At 38.1% G+C, this 25,555-nt stretch overlaps 1 protein-coding gene across 1 annotated transcript in view; it reads left to right on the plus strand.

Annotated features, from left to right (window-relative positions):
* Positions 1 to 7,573: 7,573 nt before the first annotated feature.
* Positions 7,574 to 25,555, plus strand: part of PRTFDC1 (phosphoribosyl transferase domain containing 1) — a 42,576-nt gene continuing 24,594 nt past the window's right edge. The window contains exons 1-3 of the mRNA XM_058831853.1: positions 7,574 to 7,634; positions 11,006 to 11,112; positions 13,086 to 13,269. Coding sequence (XP_058687836.1) covers positions 7,590 to 7,634; positions 11,006 to 11,112; positions 13,086 to 13,269 — 336 coding nt within the window. The 5' untranslated portion in view covers positions 7,574 to 7,589. The remainder of the gene's footprint in view (positions 7,635 to 11,005; positions 11,113 to 13,085; positions 13,270 to 25,555) is intronic.

The raw sequence follows: 25,555 nt of genomic DNA on the forward strand, positions 1-25,555 counted from the left end.
ATTTAAAAGGTGAATAAACTCAATCGTTCTGATAGAATTGTTCCCTCATAAAAGCTATTAAATATTAACAGAAACAAGACTGTCCACAGACTAAAAATTAGCATTACCAGTTGAAACATCCTTTAAATTCACTAGTCAGTTACTAATAATCAATGAAATAACAAGACTATAACCAAAATGCTTCAGTACTTCATAATTATAAAACTGGTAATTTCAAATTGGATAACCATAATAAAACATGAAAAATGGGGCATGAATAATCTATTGGTCAGTAAGAGTTAGGTTCCCACAAACTGAAAATATTTCCTGTTGGAAGTTGTGCATGACAAAGCTGCGTATCTATTATTTAAAAATAGCAACGTGAAATTATGATGAATATCTCACTGGCTGTTCTTGAGAATGAAACTATTTATATTCAGGAAGGAAGGGATCAGATATGGCATGGTCACAAGCAGAGGGAGTTCCTGATTTTATGGCTCCGATAGACCTGCCTCGAGCAAGCATCAGCTCTGACAGGAGCATGTGGGCTCCATGTGGCTGATCTTGGACCATGGCGGCTTTTTGGGCTCTGCATGCATTCCTGGGGACTAAGTCTGGCACACTTCTTCAAAACCTTCCATGCAGAGGGGTAACCTCATTCCCCTCATGAAACAGTAAGGCCAAAATTCAGTGGGAAAAATAGGATAAATTCACCACTGAATTCATTTTTCATAGTTGCTGTAGGTAGGTTCTTTTGTAGGATGGCATGTTGTGACCCCTGGTATATTTTTGTGGAAAATCGATACTGCAAACTGCAGCTGTGATGGCTCTGCCACAAAGCTCAAATCTAGTCCTTTCACTGGCATACACTTCAGGCAACGCAACATATCTAATAATTTCAGCCTTAATGAAGGCAAACATCTTTCAGATAAAAAAATTTCACATATATGCAGATTAATACGATCCTAGATAAATTCTAGCCTCAGTCCACACTTTCATCCTCAGCTTTAGGATGCTTATAATATTAATGACATAATTAGAGGGAGACAGGTGGCAAACCCTGTTATTAAGGTCATCTGATATTTCCCATAGTCAAGGAAGGCAGCTGCTGAGCCCTGCAGCTGGCTGGCATTGTCCACCTCTGGAACCAGGTGTGTATTGAGCCTGACCAAGCCAAGGAGGAGCAGCCATTTCTTCCATGAGTGGCCATCCAAGGTGGTGATGTACACTTGACAGCATGAATGCCTAGACTGTAAGGTTTTTCATACTATCTCAATCTTCCTCCTGCTCCTTCTTGTCATGCAGTTATGTAAATAGAATATGAGTAAATTCAGGGTTTTCACCTTCCAGGATAAGCAGTGGCATTATGGTAGGAATGCAACGTGAGTTATTTCTTGCGGGCTTTTTTTTACTGTTTAAAGGGTGCTGATGTAAATGAGACTTCTATTTCACCAAGTTATGAAACAGATTTTTTTTATAGACTGTACCTCCAGAAATAGTTGTAGACAGGCAGACATAGCCAAATAGCAGCTATATGCTGGTCTAGTTGATGCTGCTAGGAGAGTGAACTTCTGTTCAGTCACAGTACTAACATGAGGTGTTAATTCATTATTCCATGCCAGCCTCGACATTGACTGCACAACATGAAGAAATTCACAGAAACATGCAAACACTGGAATAACTTTGTATTCAAATCTTTCCTCAAATGTCCTTTGCAGTGGAGCCCACCAAAACTTTAAAAACGGCTGAGCTGCTGGTGAGCTGAAATAAGGGTTAATCTTGCTGGGCAGTTTCCTTGAACTCCCCTGGTACTGTAGCCTGCTGTTTCTTGTCTTAAATTGTTATCTGTTATATGGATTGTGGTTTTCTCTCTTTGCTTAGTGTCTGACACAATTTTCTGTTAGTAGAGCTCTTGTGTGCTTATAATAAAATTAAGAACAAATATGATCATCTGGGCATGAAGACCATGCAATAAGATTCTTGTTGTTTACTAAAAGGATCTGTTCTCCAAGAACTCTTATTTCATTTGTTTCAGCAACTGGGAAGTAGGAGTTGAAGGAAGAGAAATGAGATTTAAAGCACTTAACTTACTCCCTGGAGCAATATGATTTATTCATGTCTTTGTCATAGCATGTTTTTGAAATGCAATGGTAAATGACTTATACCTGGCTTCTTCACTGGTAACCATTAATGCTGCATTTCTTATTTCTGGGATTTCTGACATGCAATTTGAGCCCATCTGTTTTAAATACAGGATATGTGTGCCTAAAGTTAGAACTATGATTTGAGCCTAAACAGCACTATGGAATAGTTTAAAAGCTATTGGTTACTCATAATTATTAAAATTAATGATTAATTTAGTCTTGATAGGTCAGAGCCCCCATATTCAGGTGACTCAATCCTCTAATTCCAAAATTTTGAATTAGCTGCTTTAAAAATGGACAAGTACCTCTAGAACTGTTCTTTGAGGTCCATTTCAAAGGACCTCATGTTGCTTTGAGGCCCATATTCAAGCTGAGGAAGCAGTGTAGTAATTCTCTCTTCAGAGGAAAAAACTCCAGTTGTGCTCAATATAGGGCCCCAAGCATTGCACAAGGGAGAAGCAACCACATTTTGCTCAGGAGGAATGATTTCTCTTGACACAAACAATAAAGTTAACAAATGGTCCAAATCCAACATTCCAGCACCCACAGGTAGTGGGTTATTCTATGCTGGAACAGAGCACAGAGGCTGTCCAGTCATGAACATTCACTGTCCTATGCTACAGGAGACCAGACTCTCTTTTTCAAAACACTTTCATTACTGCACTGTTAATTCTAGGCAAGCTGTGAAGTATACAAAATTAAATCAAAGATAACTGAGCTATTCTGGGTGGAAAAAAACCCTTTAAACTGTTATTTGTTTAGTTGTTTAAGACACTCTGAATTATTTAGTTTGGCAGACTTTCCTAGATTTGTTCTAATTGAGGAAAAAGAATAATGTAAAAAGAGGGATGAAGCCAAGTGAACAACCTCCTTTAAAAAGAAAACAATCTCTAACAGTTAAATTCATTACATTGGGTGTGACCCACCACATAGTTACAACTCCCTGACTAGTTTTCATGGTCATGCATGATGAATTTGTCATAGGATATGATGTGAGCAGCATTCCTTGAAAACAGTGCTTCATCATTCAAACGTCAATGCCTCTAAATAGCTGGTTAGAGCAAATATTTCCATAATATTATAAAGAATATAAAGTTTATTCTAGTATTGAAGGACAAGAGGAAATTTCTGTTTGCGTTTCTTTCAGCTATAAGGACTCCATATTAATAACATGAACCTGAAAAGCAGGAAGGGTATCTTCAGGAGCCAGGAAATTGCAAAGCAAAGCTCTCGCTGCTCTCGTTTGGCACAGTGAGATTAATAACAAACAAAAATGTAGTTTTGTATTAAAGATGTTTATCATTGACCAAATAAGTCAAAGCCCAGGGTTCTGTCAAGCAGTGCCTAACAGTGATTTGGAGGTTATAAATATTTTTAAAAATAGACTAACATCTTGAATGGCAACTTTTAGGTGTTTTCTTTATATCAAAGTTATTCCAGTTAATTTTCAAAGCCTAAGTCAGTCTCACAGACTCAGTACAGATTAACTGTGACCAAGCTCCCCTTGTAGATCTTAGATGCTGCAGCTGCTTCAAAGCCTAACTTTCCAATTCCTCTAAAATGATGGTAATGCTGAAATTGAAGGTGGACAGGAGCCAGATTCCAGCTTGCAGTGCCATTCTGTCACCTGCTCTAATACAGGAGTCACAAAGAACAATGTGCATGATGCTCTCTAGCCTTGCTAATGGGGCAGTATTTCTCATGGACTCCCTGTGTTCATGATTGAGGCCGCTGCAACAGTCCTGCTTCATGCTCTCCCAGATGTCTGGAACACTGTCTGCCAGACATGTTCTGCTGCACTCAGGGTCTCCAGCAGCTACCCTATGGACTGGGTCACTGCCTCAGGTTATACACAAGAACTCAAAATTCTGGAATATATTAAAACTGGATATGAAAATAATTTGGAATTGTTTCCAACATGCCCTAAAGTACTGTACATATGTTAGACTTTTGGATTTAATAATCTCTTCAGGAACCATTTTACCCAAAAATGTCTTTCTCTGACACAATTGGGTGTGTGTGTATGTGTGTTGTAGCTTACCTTGTAACCACTAAGAAATGCAAGTTTATGCTTGATAAGATTGTTTACAGTTCTGCTGTTCACATAACAGCTGCAGCAACAGGCAGAACCAGAAAAAGAGCTCTTACTTCACCCCCTAATTGGCAAGCTTCTACCTAGGTAAGCCATTCCTCTTGAAATATTCTGGATTTTCATGCTTTTCTTGTCTAGTTTTGGTGTTTACATATTAAACTGAGTTGTCAAATGTTTGTTATAGCTTCTTAGAAGCAGTATACATAATTCAAAGGTTGCTTAGGTAACTCCATAATAATATTTGCCTTGGACTGCTTTCTTGGCATATCCCTGCCCCCAACCTGTTATTTTCAGTATTTCTTTACATTAAAGTTGTGAAAGGGTGGGCATGTCCTACTTTTATCAGCAACACAGTAAGAGAGGAATAGATGTCTAATTGAAATGATAAAGTTGTGTAAAAGCCAAAGACATAAATATATTCACAGGGGATTTGCATATCAGTCTTAACCCTGCTTTGTTTCTCTGTGTGTCGCTTCTTCCATCTGCTCCTTTATGGCTCTTGGCTATGTGTCCAGACCTACCCAGTCCTACTTGTTAGTATTATTGACCCTTATTTTCTTTGTTCTTTTCCCCTTTGATCATTTCCCCTGGTTGTATATCTAGAAATATTTATTCTTTTCCTCCTATTTTTAGTGCATAAACAAACAGCTAAACAAAGATAGTAAGAACATTCTTCAGAATGTTTACAGGCTAAGTTAAGCCAAATATCATGTTTTCACCAATCATATTTTGGCCCTAATTAAGTTTTGAAAGTCTACTGTAAATTCATTCATTCATTCTATACCAGTCCATACTGTAAAAAAAAAGGTAAACATTCAGTAAGTATATATTCCTCCATAATAAACTCCTTAGCAGCTTCATTTCCATAATGCACAAAGAACCTCATTAATTCTGGTTTCTACTAATTCTGTGAGTTCACAGAACCATGAATTTGTCTCATTTGCAGCAAAACTAAACAAAATGTATTGTTTTATGCCAATAAAAAAATCTTCGATGGAGAACAGCTTTGTGGGTTGAACGTGTGGCTGCTGACACAGTCAAGCACATCCAAGTATACCCCGCCTAAATTATCTAGTTTTTCATTTCCTTACTCATATTTATTGTTATTAGCAAGACATGACACTTCATTACACTTCTTAAGTGAGCTCTGTAAAATTGCTGGAAGATAAGAACATCAAAACAAAGACTTGACGAACCAATCTTGATGGGAAGAACAAACATCTCCTGCTTAAGTTTTCCAGCACAATGCTGAAGGAATTTATTTTTTAGTGTCCTGCTCATGTTAATGCTTTTCAAGGCATTAAGCTTCTGTCTGTAGTTAGTCAGAACAATCTCTCGTATTGCAGTAGTCTGATAAAGAATATGGTTTAAAAATACAGAAAGCTCTGTTAATTGTAACCCAAATAGTCTGAAAGGTAGAAGAAAACAGTCATATAGCAGTGGCAGAATTGATATGAGTTTCTAGCTGTAATCTGAATAGGTTCAGATCCATACAGTTCAGCTCTGTGACATAAATGCAACAGTAGCTTTATTGGTAACTTGGTGGTAACTGATTCTAATTGCACTAGCTTTAGGAAAAATATGGGCTTTAGGAGGCATTCTTTCAGACATGAAGAGTCTTCAGATCCTGAAATGTGTGGATAAAGATCAGGAGGAGTTAACTCAAAGATCAGATGAAACTTTCTTTCTCAATAGTTGTATGAAATGTTGAGATGTAATGGAAATGCAAATCTGTTTAGGGATTTTGTTCATTATGAAAATCTCTTATGTATTTTGCCAAAATTATTTTATTTGTGTAGGTTTGTCTACAAGTCTGCATATGCTGTTTATCAGATTCACTACTTATTATTTTACAGCACTGTGAACAGGAACTATTTCTTCCCAGCACGTTTCAGTCTTCACATACAGGCACCACTTTGAGGCAGATGTATTCTGAAGTGGACTTCTGACACTTTGTAAACCTTGTCTTTTGTTCTTTCAGACATGCTGTCTATTGTAGCAATAGCTCTTTAAAGAATAGTTCCTTAATTCATCAAAAAGCAAACACCCCTGGCTTCATATAAGAAACAAAGCATTTATCACAAGATAATCTTCAACTGCTATAGTACTTTGCCAGATTTTAATTAGTGATTATTTTATAGGAGCCTTCTTAACACCAGATTCCTAAGAATTGTCCTATCAGTGCTAATGTAAGTGCATTAACAGGATGCACCTTAAAACTTGTCCACATTGGACACCAAACTCCCTGTGCAGACATACCCATAACTGTTCCCTGGATCCATCTGTTGTGACCGGAACTGTCAATGACCACATTCTAATAGTAGTGTACCAACCTGTAATGTTTCATACTCGGCTGGTGAGAGCCCCTCAGGTACCACTAAGAATATTTCACTATTCCTAGGTCTCCCCTCAAAGCAACTTTTTCTTCCTTTAATATTTTCTAGTATAGGAATGGCAGAATTCTACCAGCTGTATATTTGACAGATTGATACTAGAAATTATAACCAGCTTTCAGTTTTAAGAAAGTGAAAAGCTCTATTTTTATCCACAGTGGGCAGAGAGGCTGTTAGCATTTTTCACAAAAGGCAGGATACAAAAAGGATGGAGCAAGTCCAAGTTTGAACTTCTAATATGGGAACGTAAAAGTAGGCAATGATCAGAGTAAGCCAATAAAAAAACAAGCTCCTTCTCATCTGAGAGGCTGTGAGGCAGTGAAAGTAAAATATTAATAATTTTAACAGAATTTGAAGGGGGCGGCAGGAAGCTGCACTGTTCCTGGTGCCTGATCTGTTCACCTCCAACTGCACAGAGAGCACAGGCAACATGGGCAGGGGCTGGGGGCAATAGAAGACACAGCCTGCCCCAGCACGTGCACAGTGATGGGAAGGAGCAGCAACTCCAGAAGACAGCAAGAATGTAAAGTATGACTACTGAAGCGTCGGAAATTTCTTTTTTATCTTCCCCGGAGTATAAGAAATGGCAGTTTTAACCACACCACCTTACTATTACCCTTAATCCAGGCCAGGCCCCTTGGCCAGCGCTGATCAAGCCTTTCCACATCCCGACCGTACCTATACCCGCACAGTTTCCATCCCGCACCCTGCACCCTCCATCCCGCATCTTCCCTCCCGCGCCCCACATCCCGCACCCTCCACCCTCCCTCCCGCGCCCCACATCCCGCACCCCACAGCAGCCCGCACCCCTCACCCGCGCCCTCCACCCTCCCTCCCGCGCCCCACAGCCCGCACCCCTCACCCGCGCCCTCCACCCTCCCTCCAGCGCCCCACAGCCCGCACCCCTCACCCACCGCAGCCGCGCTCGCCCCGGCGCGGCCCCGCCCCGCCGCAGCCCCCCGGCCGGGCGCGCGCAGGAACATGGCCGGGCAGGGCGGGAGCAGCGCTGGAGGCCGCGGCGTTGTGGTAAATGCGGAGCGCGGCCCGGCCCACCCTAGCAGCTCGTCCCTCGCCGGCCGCGGTGCTTCCCCGGTTCCCGGCCCGCTTCCCCGCTACCCCCCGGCGCTGTGTGCTGAACCCCCGCGCCCTTCCCTTCCCCCGCTTGCTCCGGGCCCCCGGCCGGCGCTAGGGCCGCGTCCCCTCACGCTGTGCCGCTCCCGCCGCGCCCGCCGGCCCCGCTGCCCTGCCGGGGAGGGACGGGCGTGTTGGGCTGAGCCGCGCCTTTGGCTTTCGCCGTGAAAGCACGGTCCGGTACCGCCCCGAGCGGCTCCTGTGGCCGCGGCCGTGCTTCCCCACGCTCCTTGAGTACCGGGGATGAGGATCCTCCGGCATCCCGAGGTGTCTTTCTCCCGCCGGAACGCTGAGGGGCTCCTGGGGATCTGCGGGCGCCGTGAAAGAGGGTTGGGCTATTCTTGTTTTTCTGGGGTGGAAAACAGCCCGAACCTTGGCAGTGCGTTTGGAGTGCCTGTAGGGATGGGTAAATGGTGCAAAAATGAATGAATGTGATCCTTATTCTGATAGACACGCCAGATTCTCCTGTGAAGCAAATGTCATCACTGCCACCACCTTAGGTATGTTCTTATTTTAATGTGGCATTAGGATTTTAACAGAAAGTTCATGGGTCAGCTGCCCAGATCATGGCCCAGGACCCTCTGCGTAGGCTGTAGTTGCACTGTCCACGCCAATGTCTCCTCCATTCTTCTTCTGAAGGACCTGTCTCTGTTCGAGGTCTGTCTGGAAACACCACACATCAACCACTCTCCTGACACCTGTGTAATAAATGACGTTCCTTAAGTGGGTGACTGCATATCACCAGAGCAACACGAGGTTATTGCAAAGAAGGAGGTGAATGTGCGTGACCATATTCTGCTGCACTGGTTAAATTTTTTTTGCTGAACTCCCCAAAAACCCAACCAGCAGTGAGTCCAGTGCAGCATCATTTAAGTTACAAAAGCTGCACTTTGTTTCTTGCTTGCTTGAAGCTGAGGACTGAGCTCACACCTCACCTGTGCTCACTTTGCCAGATGAGAAAACGAGCAACATTCTTCTAAAGGTGTTGCAATTGAATGTCTTCAGCTTCTCTCTTAGGCCTTGAGGGAACACTTTTGGATATTGCCATGTATTTGTATTCCTTTTTATATTCATTCACATCAACTTTTTTTAAGACTTATTGAAGAATATCTGCTGGGCTGTTCAAACATGCAAAGCCTGAACTTTAGAAGTGCCTGTTTAAAAGAAAGAAGAGTATGAAATAGGCTTATTATATCTGACAAATAATCAATTTGAAAGAACATGTGAATTTCATCTTATTTATGAAATGCCAGCAAGCACTTGTGAACAAGAACTTCAATATTATTGTAGAGTTACACTGTTTATGTTCTGCTGTTCAAGAGAACCAGGAGGATAAAAGAGAGAATCAAAATTTCATCCTGATCCTGTTTTATAAAGGACTTGCTGTAACCCAAGTAAAAGTTATTGGTTTATATGAGTTCTGAAGCAATTTCTATCCATTTAATTTGATCTTCTGCATCATGCTGAAACCATTCAATTTGACAAGAATGCAGAAGTAAACAACACTGACAGGGATTGCTGGTGGGTGTTTGTAATACTTAATGAAATTGTTTCAGTTTGCATTGAAATGCTTTGAACAAACTGTTCATTGCTACAAAATCTTTAAAAAGCTTCAGCCCCTCCATGCACTGAAAAAGTGCATGGGAAAATAGTCTTTCCAGGCCGACTGTAGCAGTGTTTTTGGAGCAAGATTTGCCTCTAATTAGAAACCTCGCCAAGGAGGATATTTATAATCTCCTGTTTCTATGGAAATGAGGAACACAACTAAGTAACTTTTTTTCTTTTGTGTAGTTTCAAGGCTTGTGTAAGTCAGGGGAAAAGCTTTCATTGATTCCAGTGATCTCCCAGTCATGCCCTTCATGGGCAAATATTTAGTAGCAGTTGCCAATGAATAACTTTTTTTTATGCAGAATTTTTTGGGTACATTTAAGAAAACATGCCAGTCAAGGTGTCTGTAGCTATCAATGAATATACAAAAAAAAGGCCCCCAAGCAACCCAAAATCCACAAGGAAGAACAGTGTTTCAGTACAACATGAGCCAGGGCTGTGTCTGAGTTAAAGAAGTGGGGATGTGGGGGAACAGCTCAACATCAAGTATGTTATCTTAGCCAAAATTGTGAGAAACCATTTATTGCTCTGCTGTAGAATGGTAAGCAGAAGTTGGTTTCAGTGATGGTCCTTTATAGACTATCTGTAGCAAAAATGCCATTAAGACATGCACTGCACAGTGGCAGGTTTGTCACGATTTCTCCTTGTACTCAAGATTCCTGTAGCCAAGCTATGTGTGACCTCAGGAATATGATTGTAAGGAAAACAGTAAGTGTTGCTTTTTATCCTGAGCCAGTATTGAAGCAAAGCTTTGTAATGATTTCAGAATACCTCATGAACCTGCAGGTCTTGTCTTTCATAAGGAATAGGGAAACCGTTTGTTTTGGAGTTTGTTTAGTTTTTGTACTGGTGACTTTGCATTTCATAGCTTTCTGAAGCCTTCAACTGTTGGCTAATTTTTGACCTTCTTAAGCTCTACCACCATTGTATGTTTTGAGATCTAATCTCTGTATTCTGATACTTTAAAAAAAAAAAAGTATATTAAGTCTGTAAAATATTGTTTCTGTAAATATACGGATTTACAAGCTAGTTTTATAGTGAGGTGAGATGCAAACATTTTGTAATCACTTATCTTTGATGATATCTAAATTAAGAACCTCACCTTTGGCAAGAAGTACAGCTTTTCACAGATTTGTACAGATATCATCCATGAACCACATAGATTATTCTCTACATGTGATGTTTCATCTGTAGAGTAGAATACTTATCTATTTATTTATTTATGACTTTAAGTAATTCTGAACTAGAAGTATACAAATTTAATATAGAATTTTATGACTTCTAATTCTGCCATCCATTCTTCCATTGGAGAATCCCTTCTTACTGGCAATATTATATTTGCACTTTGAGTTTGAAAGTACTTAGAAATTTATTTTAGCCACTAGTTTAATATTAAATATTTCCTTTGTCTATCTAGTTGTTTGTAATTTCAAGTGACATTTCCCACTTTCTATGGGGAAAAAGCTGTAGCATTTGATTTCTGAGTCATACTGAGGAGCAAAATAATTAATGGGAAAAGCAAAATAGTAAATTGTAACTGGAAGAAAGTATGATACACAAATTCATCCAATAGAATGTGTACTAGAATGCTGATTTTTTATCAGTTACATAATGTGAAACACCATGAAGTGCTCTTGACAGTACTGTTTGATATTCAGATTTCAGACAATTGGCCTGGATACAGTCTGGATTTGTTTACTTATCCTCAGCACTACTATGGAGACCTGGAATATGTGCTCATTCCACATGGCATTATTGTTGACAGGTATGTGTAGCTCGAATGTTACTAAATAAATTGTTTGGTCAGTAGTATTGTTCTTTATTATAGAGGCTGTCATCCATATAAAGTGCATGTATAATCTTTGTCTTAAAATATTATAAGTTAAAAACTTAGATATTTTTATTTAGAAATTTAAATTAGTACATTTTTGTCTGTGCTGGAGTTCCTACACTTGTAACATACAAAGTAATCTTTGGAATTCCTGGAAATTTCAGCTGTAAACAATCTGAGGAGCAATATAAAAAACAAAAATTCATCGAAGAAATGTTTCTTAATGAGGGGTTTTCCCCATTTTCAGACTTCAAAAAAGTTGATGAAAGACTATTTTATTAATCTTCAGTAAAGTAAGTGATCCTCATTCTTACAACACTAGAAGGAATTATGTATTTCACATCAAATGAGATGATCTAATATTTCTAATATCTTCTATTTCTCATATCAAAATTATACTAATTATTGCTATATGGAATTTACTAGAGCATTAAAAATAAAATATGTGGAAATGAAGCAACAGCTGTTTCTCATACTTATTATTTATCTTCAGTCTAGAGCTTATTCTTCTCTTTTCCATGAGCAGATTTCAGCCCATGTGCTTATGCAGAGGCAAATTGATTTCTGTATTACAGTTGGTAGAGAAAGAAAAAATCAGCCAAACCTGAAAAATGTAATAATAAAATACATGGGTTAAATTATAGGATTATTTAATAAATTGTATCCTGTCTACAAGTCTACCCTCATTAAAACTACTAATCTAATTCAGAGAGCTATCAAAGAATTTTCCAGTGTATTTACAGGATGTAATGCACTGAGCTGTTTTTCCTCAAAACATCAAATGTTTTCTGTTGATACTGCATTACATCTAGAAATGACCCAGTTATTATTATTATTATTATTAGTAGTAGTAGTAGTAGTAGTAGTAGTAGTCTAGAAATGCTAATTTTAAAGTTAGTATTTATTATTTACATTTATTTTTAATATTAATCTTTATTATTTTTATCTTGAAAATATATGTAGCATTGCGGGGCAGAAATGTGTATCTTTTGTTTCCAATCATCTGCTATATTGTGTTTGCCATGCAGAATTGTCAAAGAGAGGATAGGTTTGGTTGGGAACCCCACAATTCCATGTTCATTGGAGCATTTGCCTGATTATTTGCCTGTGTGTGACTTTGAATAAGTCACTGAAGCTCTTTGCAGTCCTCTTTTCTGCTGTATAAAACAGTGAGCTGTACAGAACAGTGATAGTATACGCTCTTTATAAGCTTTTCACTGATGCTCTATTGCTGTCTAGTTTTTATGTATATTTTTATTAAAATCGTAGGGGTAGCATTTTCCAAAGCCAATCGGCACAAAATTTTCAAATATTCTTCCCTATCTTTCACTTAATTTGTTGTTCTTATGCAATAACTAACATAACAAGTTAGGGCTTTGTCCAGGTGTATTTTATTTTGATAATGCCTGTGAGGTAAAATGGAAGGCTAGCTCACATTCTTGTCTCTTGAGTCTCTGACATATTTATGAGCCAAAAATACGCAGAGATGTGTAGGTTCTGTTTGTGTAGCTGGGGAATTTATGCATTTACGGTTAACCACATTCATGTGCTTTGCATCTTGCATCCATCACTCTGTATCTGCTGTCTGTGAGCTGGATCCAAACCCAGTCAAGCATTGGAATGGACTGTCCTGAAAGGTGGTAGAGTCACCATTCCTGGAGGTGTTCAAGCAACGGCTGGACCTGGCACTTACTGTGGTCTAGCTGACTTTGTGGTGATCAGCCAAAGGCTGGACTCAATGATCTTGAAGGTTTTTTCCAACCTAAATCACTCTGTGATTCTGTGAATTCAGGATACTTAAGCAATGCCGGTCAAGCTTTATACTCACCACAGTGTTTGTAAAGTGTACCATGAACTTAAAGCGTCTGCATCTAAAGTTATTTTATCCCTAATTTTTTTTTGCCCAGGACAGAACGACTGGCAAAAGATATTATGCAAGATATTGGAGACAATGATATTGTGGTTCTCTGTGTCCTCAAAGGTGGCTACAAGTTCTGTGCTGATCTTGTGGAGCACTTTAAAAATCTTAGCAGAAATTCAGAAAGGTTCATCTCCATGAAAGTCGATTTTGTTAGACTGAAAAGTTACCACGTAAGTCAACAACTGATTTATATAGATTCTGGTTGAGTGTCATAATAAATAGTTGACTTTTGCATGTGTGATCTCCACCTCCAATTATAAGAAAAACTATGTGAAAAATATTTTTGTTTGAAAAACCTCTGAGGTTTTCTTAAAAACTCATATTCCTTAAAAACTCATATTCCTTATACTTTGTAGATAGTATGAATAAGGATATGAAGCATCCTTGAGCTCTGTTGTTTTATTTAGTCTGTCTTTTACTTCTGGACAGAGACGTATTCAAGTTTCATTCATGTAAAATGTTGGCATCTTGTTTGTTCACAAAATCCTCAGCAGTTCTGTCAAGTTAATTTCATGTTACTGCATTTTCCACCCCCGCATAGTTTGGCATAACTGCAAGGTGGTAAATCTATGTCTCCTTCTAAATTTTTAATGCTAAGTAAATGAAATGCTTTCGTCTTCATAGCATGTAGTTTATATAGTAGCAAAATATACCACCAGATGATGATAGTGTTCTACAAGAAAATGAAACACGCTGTTCAATCAAATCCAGTGTTGAAGTAATCATCAAGCCCTCCTATTATCTTCAGAAGAAATTATGCAATAATGATTCATCCGTGTCACTGAAGATATAATGAGATGACCAGCATTTTTTAGAATCTCTAACTGAAATTTCTTATTGTAGCAGTTATAAATTTATATTCTACCTCGCAGTGCATGTTCCATAGTGAGGGAGCATTTCTATAAGTAAGTTGTTGTAGAAATGTCTGAGGGAGTACACTAATAAATAGAGTGATAATATGGTGTTTTGCAGAAAAGCAGCTTGCTATGTCAAGTAGTTCCCACAACAACTCTACATCCTTTCCACAGGTTGTTGGCTGGCATTTTCTTCTGACCCCAGTGACTATAAACTGTTCCTAACTTTCACAGATTCAGTCTGACTTTTTTTCAGTGTGGAAAAAAAGTGAATGAGAACCTTTTATAGCTATTTGGTTAGGATTTGGTCCTGGGACTTCTGTTTCAAGAATTAGTTAGTTCTATGAAGCACATGTGAAATACTAATATTATATAATCTATAGCAGTATTAGAAATATTAGTATTAGCAGTATTACAGAAATAATTAATAATTTATAATGTTTATCTCACATAATGGCACATGGAAATTTTACTGAATTTTTTTTGGCATAGTTATAATAGCACTTCAGTAACACTGCTGAGCAAAGAGTGGAATTACTTAAACTGGGTTTTATTTTGTATCTGGCATATAGCTAATGCACATGATTTTCCTACAGGGTTATCTCTTCTCCAATATGAAGATATCATGGTTGTAAAATTTCTTTCCTCAGGGTCAAATCTTATTAGCCATACTAACCCATAACCAATGAGTGGCAGGAGATGTGTACTGCAAAAATGTGGAAATTTTCACATCTTTAGCGTAGGAAATAATGTAAAAGCATATTATATCAAGCTGAAACAGCGCTAAGAATTTTATTATGTGAAGGTGCAGTTACCAATACTAAGTCCCAGATGATCTTAGCATTTAGTGGCTGTGCATATTTTGGGTCATAGCCCCATGCTGTATCAGAAAGATAGCACCTTCCCAATAACTAGTGCCTGCATCTGCTTTTTTGAAAATATATTCTTTTTTCTTATATGTACTTCCAAACAGGTGTCGTGTATTTAGAGACTGAAGCTGTCCTTGATTTAGTGCTTGGATTTAGTGCTTGGTACCTGTCTGGTCTTAAGAAGCTGAATGACACTGCAGCAGAAATTTGAAATGACATTAATATTCGTAGGTGCAGTCCATGAGATACACATAAATATAATGCTGGCTAAAGCACCAGTACCACTACCTGCCATCCTTTGCATCTGAGTTACTGCTGTGTCCTGTGCAATTGCAGGTTTTGGAGAATGTCCCCTTGTCAGCTTAGCTGGGCTGAAATCACTTCAGGAACTCATTGTACCTGGTCTGAGTGACTCTTTATTCCAGCCTTATATGAAACTCCCAAATCTCCATGACAATTTATTCTGTAATAACATATTTTTCTCGGTGTTTTACACTTTAATCAGAGACAACAATTACAGCTTATCTAGAGATAAGACTCTACTTAAAATTTTGGAGTATCACCAGTTCCACTCCTTTGCTTTCCTCTGTGTTTTCTGTTCCACTTTCTAGTAAGACTTATTACTGCTCTCTCTTTTATCCCTTTTTCATTTTACAGACACCATTCTTCTCACATTATTTATCCTGCATCCTTTTACTAACTGTTCTCTCTTTCTCTCCTGAAGGGAGTCCTGCTGGTCTCAATATGCTTCCTTCAGACATATCTCCCTTCCCCCCTCAAGCTGTTTAAATCCAGCAACTAATTTCAGCTCAAACTCATGGGATTTTTGTATTGTCTCATTCCAGCTTCAATGTTGAAAGGTTAGTTGATTTTTAGGGGTTGTAATTCAAAGTGGGATTTCTTGGTTTAATAGAACAGCAAAAATTGGCTGTAATTGTGACCCAGAGTCAGATCTTGGCATCAGTGAAAGTGCCCCTTAATTGCCAAGTATCAGTGGAAAATGTTGTACTTTGCTGTTGGGCATGCAGACATGATTACAGGAAAAGGAGACTGCAAATATGACCAGTTTTATATGGCTCTTCATTTTTCAAACCTGTCATAATATTACAGAATTTAGACTTTAGAATTTATACTTAATTAATATGTTAGGATTTCTTTAATATTAGCTGAAAGCTGGGCATGTATCTTCTTTGTTAGATTTCTTCATGCAAATGAATTGGTTGAAAAAAAAAAAGCATAGTACATTTAGGTTCTCTGGATATTAATAAGATGAGTGGCTACTTGTACTGCCATAATCAGGATGGTTTTTTCTGGTTTGTAAAATATTGTCATATGTACCTGAACATTTTTACATTTTTGTGAGAAACTTTCCTGTATTTTACAAGGAGCAGTTTAAAAGAAACACCAAGATGAGAGTTAGAAAATAAGATTTCAGGAGTAAACAGATAGGAAGCATCATGTAGAATTAAGGATAAAAGTGAGGAAGGAGATGGAGAGGAAAATCAAATCAATTTTCCAGATGGAAATCTGAATGAAAAGCAGCAGCTCTGAGTTTTAAAAGGCAGAGAAGAGAAAAAGTACACTTTTTTGAATGAACTCAAGAGCAGCAAGGCAAGAAGGATAGTGGGTAGAGCCAGAAGCACTACAATAGGCCTCATGTGAAATATGATGAGTATATCAAAAGATGTATGCCAAGTTTTGAGGAAAACACTTTATTCTGGAAACACTGACATGATATCTGAGAGAATTTGGCAGCTTTTTAGATATTAGGTTCTAAGATATTGGATTTTATTATAAGTCAGGAACAGTGGAATTGACTGCAGAGATTTTTGAATTTAAAACTGGATGAATAAAATTTACTATTCAATTTTTACCATGCTGATTGTTTTCCCTGAGTGATTGTTCCTCCACAGGAAATCAGAGTTCTGAAGTTGAAAACGGGTGAGGATTTCAGATTGAAAAGCGAATTCAAAATTATTTCCAGAAGCATGGTATGTTGAAGTCAAAGATGAAAAGTAATGATGAAAGATGTTGAGCTGGGGAATGTCATCTAAAGAGAATGTAACCCTATCAGGAGAGATGGTGGATCCAGAAATCCTGTAATACATTTGTGATATTGATAACTGTAGGAGATTAAAGAGCTGATTAAGAAGGTGTTTTACTAGGGTGTTTTGAATTAAATGATAGGACTAGACAAGAAAGAATGGCTGAAGATGAACCAAAGGAGAGAATGAACAAAAAAATAGAAGGATGTGGATGTCATGAAGGGAAGGGCTGAATAGCATATGTTTTAGTAAAAACACATAGTAGGAGAAGTGTAGTAGCAGAGCAGACTGTTTGTAAACAATAATTAGAGCTTCTCCTTGTTCAGTGTGGAAGAGAAAATTTAGGACAAGTTGAAAAGGTAAAGGTTGAATTACAGCTTCAGACAGAAGAGGATGTTCTGGCTTAGCAAATCTAATCTGCAACGAAGAGATGAAACAATATCACCTAATCCTGTTCTATGGCTATGCCAGATGTGACCTTTAAGTCAAACCTCAATTTTTAAATGGAATTGAAAAAAATTAAGAAGTAGAGAAAGTATGCAGACTTTCTTGAAAAGTTCTCAACAGCTTCTCAGTAGAAGAGAAGGTAAATGCATGTGAATTAAGGCTTCTTTAGTGGATAGATGATGAAAGCTAAAAAGATAAGGAATCATGGTAAGAGTCATTGTTGAAACTGGTGATGGGGACTAATGGAAGAGAGGAGAAACACCACACACTTTCATTAGGCAGAGCAGTGTGCTTTCTACATGCATTGCTACCTGTTCTTGTAAAATGCATGTATTCCCATGTGGTTATCCATAGATATCTATCTATTTCTCTTAATTACTGTGTGTTATATGATAGATATGATAGTAAAGCTCACATCTTGGGGAAGGACAAGAGAATCGTGGTGGCATAACCTTTTTTGACTGAAAACCATGGAGAAGTAAATTAGGAATGAGATTGCTACTTTTCCTTAAGTCTTTTGTGATTTGTTTGGTTATACGTGTGGACTAAAGTGGCAGAAGAGCAGTGATCTCTGTTATTTTGAAATGACATTGGTATAACAAACTGTTATTTTGAATAACTTTGGAACCCCACCTGGAGTACTGCATCCAGCTCTGGAGTCCTCTGTACATCGAAGACAAGGATCTGTTGGAGGGGGTCTGGAGGAGGCTACATACATGATCACAGGTCTGGAGCACCTCTCCTAGGAAGACAGACTGATTCAGTTGACGTTGTTCAGCCTGGAGAAGATAAGGCTTTGGGGAAACCTTAGAGCAGACAGCCAGTACCTGAAAGGGGCCTACAAGAAAGGTGAAGAGGGACATTTACAAGGCCATGGAATGATAGGAAAAGGGGAAACGCCTTTAAATTGAAAGAGCATAGGTTTAAACTAGATAGAAGGGAGATTTATTTTTTTTATGATGCAGTTAGTGAGGCACTGGAACACATTGTCCAGAGATGTGTTTGATGCTCCAAATATGAATGAACTTCAGAGGCAACTTCCAGAGGATTATGTAGATTTGGTCAATTCATGTAATTCTTTCAAATGAGTACATTATTTATAGTTTCCAGAACATAACTAATAAAAAAAATGTAAAAATGTAACTGCTGAATTGTAGTCCATGCACAATGGTTGCATTGAATTCTGTTCACAAACAAATCCATTGATATGATCTGTTTCCTCTTCAGCCTCCAGTTGTTTGAAAGATATTTACAACTGTTGGTTATTAGTCTTGGCATAAACAGGACTATTAGTGCTGCAAGAATATGAAAACAAGCAACAAAACAAGCATTGTTTAGTAGAAATCTGAATGTTTTTGCTATATGAAGCCATCTCAGTAAACAGTTTTGCTAAATCTCTACTGTAGGAGTAAGGAAACAGAGGGATTTTATAATGAGTAAGTTGAATGCTTGATAAATGGAGAGCCAATTTTGTGCCATGCAGGTTTCCTTCTCATACACCAAATGAATGTACTTAATTCCTAAAAAACTCAACAGCATGAGGCATCAGACTATAATCAGAGTGGTATAAAATGTACAGTCCTACTTTTCATAACAACCTATTCTTATTAAGTAAACTTTTATTGTATGTAACTTAGCTTTTTTAAGATCACTATGAACTTTGCATTTAAAAATAATATGTTGAAATCCCAACCCTGAAAAGGCAAGTAACCTCAAAATGGTTCTATTAATTTAACTACACAGAAGAAACAGCTGTCTTGCTTGCATTTAGTGATTCATGTCTATACCCAAACTCTACATCAGTGTTACAATGATTGTTTATGCTCATTGCTGTGTCACACAGGAAAACATACCTCACAATCTCCTGAGAAAAATGTACATGCTGAGATGAAAGAGGATTCAAATTAGTTTTTGTACTTACATATTTTCTTTTGGACAGGTTGTGAGTTCTCTTTATTTTGTTTCATGTACACAGTTTAGCTGATGGCTGCATCATCTTACTGATGCGGAGTAGCCATGGAATAATTACAAATTGGAGCCTACCTGACAGAGTGAATTTCTGCCAACTTTAAAGCCAAGTTCTACCATAATTTCATGGGACTGAACTCCAAATTATCTGTGAATTATACATTTGACAGGCAAATAAATAACTTCAGTCTAGGCAAAAATGTGGTTTAATTTGAAAATTAGTGATTTGTGGTTAATTTGCAGAGAGGTTGTGTGTGCACTAGACATTCAAAAACTAAAACATACTCTTAACCTATTTCACATGTATGTCTTGCAGTCACCACTGCAGACAGTGAACAACTGTACAGAGAATTCTGCAGCATGATATACTTTCAGATGCTAATGGGCAGCAGAAACATGACATAATTTAGTCCATTGAAGTTACCAGTGTCAAGGATCTAGACCTTAAAGTTGTTGCTGTTCTGAGAAATATGTTCTGTTGACTGTAGATAGTGTTGTCAGAGAGATGTCTTATGGGCAAGCTAATGATGACAGATTTGGGAAATCTGCTTCTTGAAATCCCAAAGGGATTTTATCTCTGTGCACTTTTTCTATGAATGGATAAAATAGCATTTACATCCCAAAGCAGTCGTATCTTTTTGAGTGAAAGTTCCATGAGATGATCAGACCTGCTAAAACAAGTGAGTAAAAGGTCTTTCCGACCTCCATGCCAAAGACGCTCCAAAATCTTAATTTTGAGAGATTGTTCTCCCTGTATCTTGTACGCTTTTGGTTATTTTCTGAAATTTAGTAAGACCCGAGATGGTTAAGAAGGTGATGAACAGTAGAAACGGATCACATGTTTTGTGAATTGAGTGTTTGGAGATACTACAATTCACAGTTCTCCGAACTGTGTCCAAATATTCCTTTTTCAAGTGTTAAGACATGTTTAAAAATAGAATATTTTTCATCAACATGCAGCAGTGTCTTACTGCAAAATACCAGCCTCGGAGACATTCAAACTTTTCAGAGAAATAGCCAAAAATGTGTTAGTAGTGGAAGTCATCCCAAAAGCTTATTCTTGCAGCTAGCTGGTGAAATTTTAAAAGAAGTTCACAGAAATGTAATGAGAAGAATGGCATCTCTTTGGTTAAATTGTGAGTGGTGTTACAAGAGTAGCAGCACAGTTCAGGCACTTTAAAAGTAAAGTCTCCTGCCAGATTAATCTGTGCATCAGGTACAGTGGCATGGGGTGAAAATTCAGACACTGGAGGTGGGTCTCTTTCCTGATTGCACCTGCACTGGCTGTACCAGTGACTGTCTCCATTTCATTCTTCAGGGTCTGCAGTGCCCTCCAGGCAGTCACACTGGCCAGCCCAGCTGCTTCTGAGCACTCCCTAACCTGTTTCAGCCCAGATAACACCAGTTATCAGAGAATTTCTATTTGGACCACGTGAGCTTGCTGGATTTGTTCTCAGGAACCCAGATACACACATGCATCTCAGTAGCCTCTGCCAGAGGGAGACTTACAAGCAGCTGGGGACAGCTTGTGGGCAGTAAATTGTTTAGTCAGCACAGTTCTTACTGGAAAAAGAGTCTGCCATAGTCAAGGGACCCTCACTTACCATGTGTGCAAGCCTCAGACTCACCCTCTGCTTTACCTGAGATGTGCTCCTCGAATGTATCAGAAGGAGTGTGGATATTTCAACTCTAGTTATTTTTGTGTACCAGCCTAGTTTTCATAGTGTTCTAAGGTAAACTGAAGGAGGTCATTCTATATGAAATAAAATGTGAAATTAAAAGTCAGGGTCTTGAAATGCTCTCCATTCACCTACATGGAACCTACAGCTTCCGTTTAACATAATGGCAGAGTTGTGAGATACGAGAGCTTTAATTCATTTCTTGCTCAAAGAAAGTGTTTTATTTAAAATAAAAAATAGTTTTATTTTGTGCTTAGGGGCTTGGGATGCTACTTCTAATGTAAGTAGGTGTTAATTTGTGGGCATAGCTCAGGCAAGGTCATAATAAGTCTATCATACAGTCAGTTACCAAGTTTATCTCTAATGTAAAACTTACTTATAGAGGATAATCTTTGGAACTGTATGCATCAGATAACACACCTACACATCACTTGAATATATTAGCACCATCTGAAATCTTAGTGATTTTTTTAAAGTATGAGTAAGTGTTTCAGTGACTCACATATGAAAGATCTGGGGGACCAAACAACACAGGCGAGGGAGAACTGAGTAGGAAGTGGCCTGATTGCCATGGGGACAGAACTAGAGCAGATGTGGTAGTGAAGGCAGAGTGATACTGAGCTGTCCTACAACTTCTCAGAAGTATCAAATTATTGTTTTAATGTGTTTATGGAGCATATTAAAACAACTAACTACATGCTTTTTAAAGATACTTTTCATTTTTATCTATTGTTTCCACCTTAGGTATTACCTTCCTTCATGCGGATATATGATTTTTAGCTATGGATTTTTTTTTTAAATTAAAAAACAATTAGTTTTCCTATATTGTGAGTTGGTACTGTGTTCTTCCAGATTTCAGATCTAATATAAACTCCATAGAGGTATTTTCTAATATTGAGAAATTTGTCTCCCCAAGAGTCACATTTATCTCACAAGCTGTAATGTTTTCTTTTGAAAAATGTCTTCAAATTTGAAATAATTGTCTTGAATTAAAGTATATTGCATAGGGTACAGATACTATGTGTAAACACAGTTTAAGACCTGAAGTTCCTTTTTCTTAAGGTTTTTTTATATGAGGGGGTTTTTTGTGAGCTTAAATCTTTAATATTTTTAAGCAATCCAGGTTCCAGGAACATATTAACATTTAAGACTATAGATGTTTTTGAAACTGGCCACTTTTAGAACAGATTCAAAGCATAAAGGGATTTTATTAGAAGCATCCAACTGTTTGTCTTTTCTAAGAATTAGATTCCCCTGGATGCAGTATTTGTTGTAAAGCAGTGCTTTCTTATAAAGCCTAAAATATTGAAGTTCAGTTTTAGTAAAATGTTTTGTTTCGTATTATGCCAAAAATACACCGAGCTACTACTAAGTTATGGCATTTGCAGCAATACTGTGTGTCATCCTGCTTCATAGATTTTACAGTAACAGGGAGATAGGATCTTACGTGTAAGATAGGTCCAGAACTTAATGGTCACTAATCCTGCTGTAAAAATAAGATCTGATGAGTTTGAAAGTACTGTGACATGTTTATGCATTGAAAAAATATCACATTATTTGTATGCTAGTAGTACCACTTAATATGTGAGTTTTTCATCTTAAGATCTGAAATGGGGCAAAATTAATTAAAAGAAGCCAGAGCGTTCTAATTTTTCTCAAGGAATTCAATTACTTGCTTTTACTGGCATCTTAAATGCTGTTTCTTAAAACAGACCATAACATTGTAGTGCTCATGCAGTATCACACCCCAGTGGGTCTGTAAGGCCAGACCAAAAGGGTTACCCTAAAGGAATATGGCAATAACAGGAACTTCTGTGTAATTGCAGTGCTGATCTGTGTGACAGATACAAAATTATTTTCTCACCTCATTTGACAGACAAAAGTTAAAATATTTAAATAAAGATGGGATACTAGAAAACAACTGTGCAAGAAAATTCACAAGGAATATGTGTACTGTTAAAAGTTTCCAAGCTGTCATTAGCCAAGGGACTAAATACAGTAGTATGGAAGAGAGTGCTACTGAGTTGTGAGAGTCAATGATAAACTAAGCTCCAGATTGCTAGAAGGGACTAAGCATTTAAGGTTTTTATCAGACTCATCTTCTGTGAATTTGCTTACACCTATTTATCTGTTTTCTCAGCCTGTGGCTATTTGACAAAGTTCAGGATTCTTCTTCTATCACTGTTTTATCACCAGATTCTAGGAACTAAGGGTAGTCAGGGTCAGAAGGTTAGCACTTTGTGCTTATTCTAGAGAAAGCTGTTTTCTCTTGTGCTTGCTGAATCCCCAAGTGGACAGGGTTTTTAGTACAGAGCTACGAACTCACTATATGTTTTTTCCACAATATTCATTTACTTTTGATCATGAATTTACAACACACTTTAAAAAATGGGGTAAGATCATACATGTGGATCTAGTAGTGTCCCAGTCCAAGCTGGCATGCTAAGATTCCCTGTTGAGAATGGGAAACATGACTTCTAGTTGCACTGCTGTAATGTTCACGCATTTAGTACTAAGCAATAATTTGGCAAAAGACAGATACTCCAGTTATTATTGATTTGAATCCAAATGGACATTTTCCTACCCAAGTCCAGTTGGCCATAGCGTGATTGATGACGTTAATGACTTTTGCATTACCATAGGAGGAGGAAAATTTTCCCTATACTCTTTGGCTTATGGAGCTGAGGAGGAAAAGCATCCCAAGTCTGCTATTCTGAGAGTGTGGATATTACGTTACTATCACAAAAGGTAGGCACCCATAGCAACGCCTCCTGGCAGCCCAAAAGGAGTACCTGAGTAAGACTATGGCAGATCTGGAGGGTATGCTTCCTAAATTCTTCCTTTGCCACTAAGTTTAAAAATTTATTTGCTTCCCATCTCTGGAGAAAAAATATGTGATCTGAACCTTACCTTACATGACTGAAGAGCCCTGTGAAATTGTTAATACCTTTTCTCATGCTGGAATGTACACAGATTTAATTTCTATGTTTAAAATATTATCTTAAGAGAATAAAAATAAGATAAAGTACAAAGAAATCTCAGACTATAGTTTGTGAAAACTAACCTGAGTTTTGAGGATTTATTATGTTTCTGATATACATACTAGTCCAAACCTTTGTTATCATGTGTTCTTGACTTCAGTTCTTGCTGATCTTTCTAAATGTTCAGTGGCTGTTTCTGCCATGTGGTGATAAGTAGTGCTGCAATATTTCTGCTTCGTTCTTAAACAAAAGAACCCATTTAACCAGTGCTAAGCAAGTATATAAAATCTAATTGCTAAATCAGAAATTAAAAAGTGAAATAATTTATTGTCTATAATCCTTATAAGCCAAGTTAACTGGTCTGAATTCTGCTTGGATTTATGACAGTTTGGCCTTTTCTTAAGATACCTTAACTTCCTTGGATTTAATACAGAGAAGGCATGTAGGAGTCCTGGTACACAAAAAATTGCTGTGTCTGAACAGATGATTACAAGCAATTGCATTTATTAAGTTTAATACCTTACTGTTTCCCAGACTGTTGTCTGGCAGCTGAATGACCTGCCTTGCTTTTACAGTAGGGAAGAAATATACCCAGGTGTTACAACAAGTCATCTGATAAGCAGTACCTTGCTGTCACTAAGTTCATTGTTTGTCTTTCTCAGTCCAAAGCCAACTTCCTCATTGCAAAACTCTGGCCTTCCTTGGAACTGGATAGACTAGCCTGAATTTGAAGCAGTTCCAAACCTGAGTGGTGGATCTTTTAGTTAAGGAATAACAACAAGGAAGAAATAGAATGAAAAATAAGTAAATCTTCACATGAGTTATATTGTAGATCTACTCCTACAGAAGTAAAATGTATCTTGCACTGTGGTAGCTAGAACTCTGCTAAATATACACCTACAGCAGTATAAAATTCGCTATTATCTGTTATCCTGGCAATAGCAGCAAGGCCAGTCTCAGTGCAGCACAGTCAGTGGTGTGGTCAGCTCAGGAGGGCAGCTTTAAAGCTTTGAGAGCTGCACAAAACTGTCAGTGCTTCAGTGCACACGTACCTGTACTTCCCTGCGGGGAAGGGGGATGTTCTGGCAGTGGGTGTGTGTCAGTTTACTGGATTCCATTCCCACTTGGCTCAGCATTGTTGGATTGTTTGCAAGGTATTCAAGGCACCTCTTAAAAATATATCAGTGACCTGGCACTTGACTATTTTGAATGTGGGTGTACCCCGGAGGTTGCAGTCTGGCCTTTGATATACATTTGATTCTGGGTTAGGGAAGGCAAACTTTCCAGTCTTTACTGGGAAGTGATCCATATCATTCCCACTCATCTTAAAAGTTCACTCAACTCAGCTTAACAGTTCTTACTAGTTGCCCTCTGAATGTTCCTACTTAAGCCTGGATAGTCCTTCTAGCTGCCTGTCATGAAAATGGACAGCTCATGTTCTACACCCTTGAGGTCTTTTGTTCATAGCTGTTTTTCTTGGGAGAAGAAACCCAAAATTGTATTGATTCAAGTGTATGTTGTTTCTAAGTACAGCATTATATACAATTCAACTTCTGCTGATTCACTGAGAACATTTCATAGCCTATACTTTATATATCAGTTTGACTTATTTT

This window comes from Poecile atricapillus, chromosome 2 (genome assembly GCF_030490865.1).
Source record: "Poecile atricapillus isolate bPoeAtr1 chromosome 2, bPoeAtr1.hap1, whole genome shotgun sequence".
In the NCBI taxonomy this organism is placed as follows: domain Eukaryota; kingdom Metazoa; phylum Chordata; class Aves; order Passeriformes; family Paridae; genus Poecile; species Poecile atricapillus.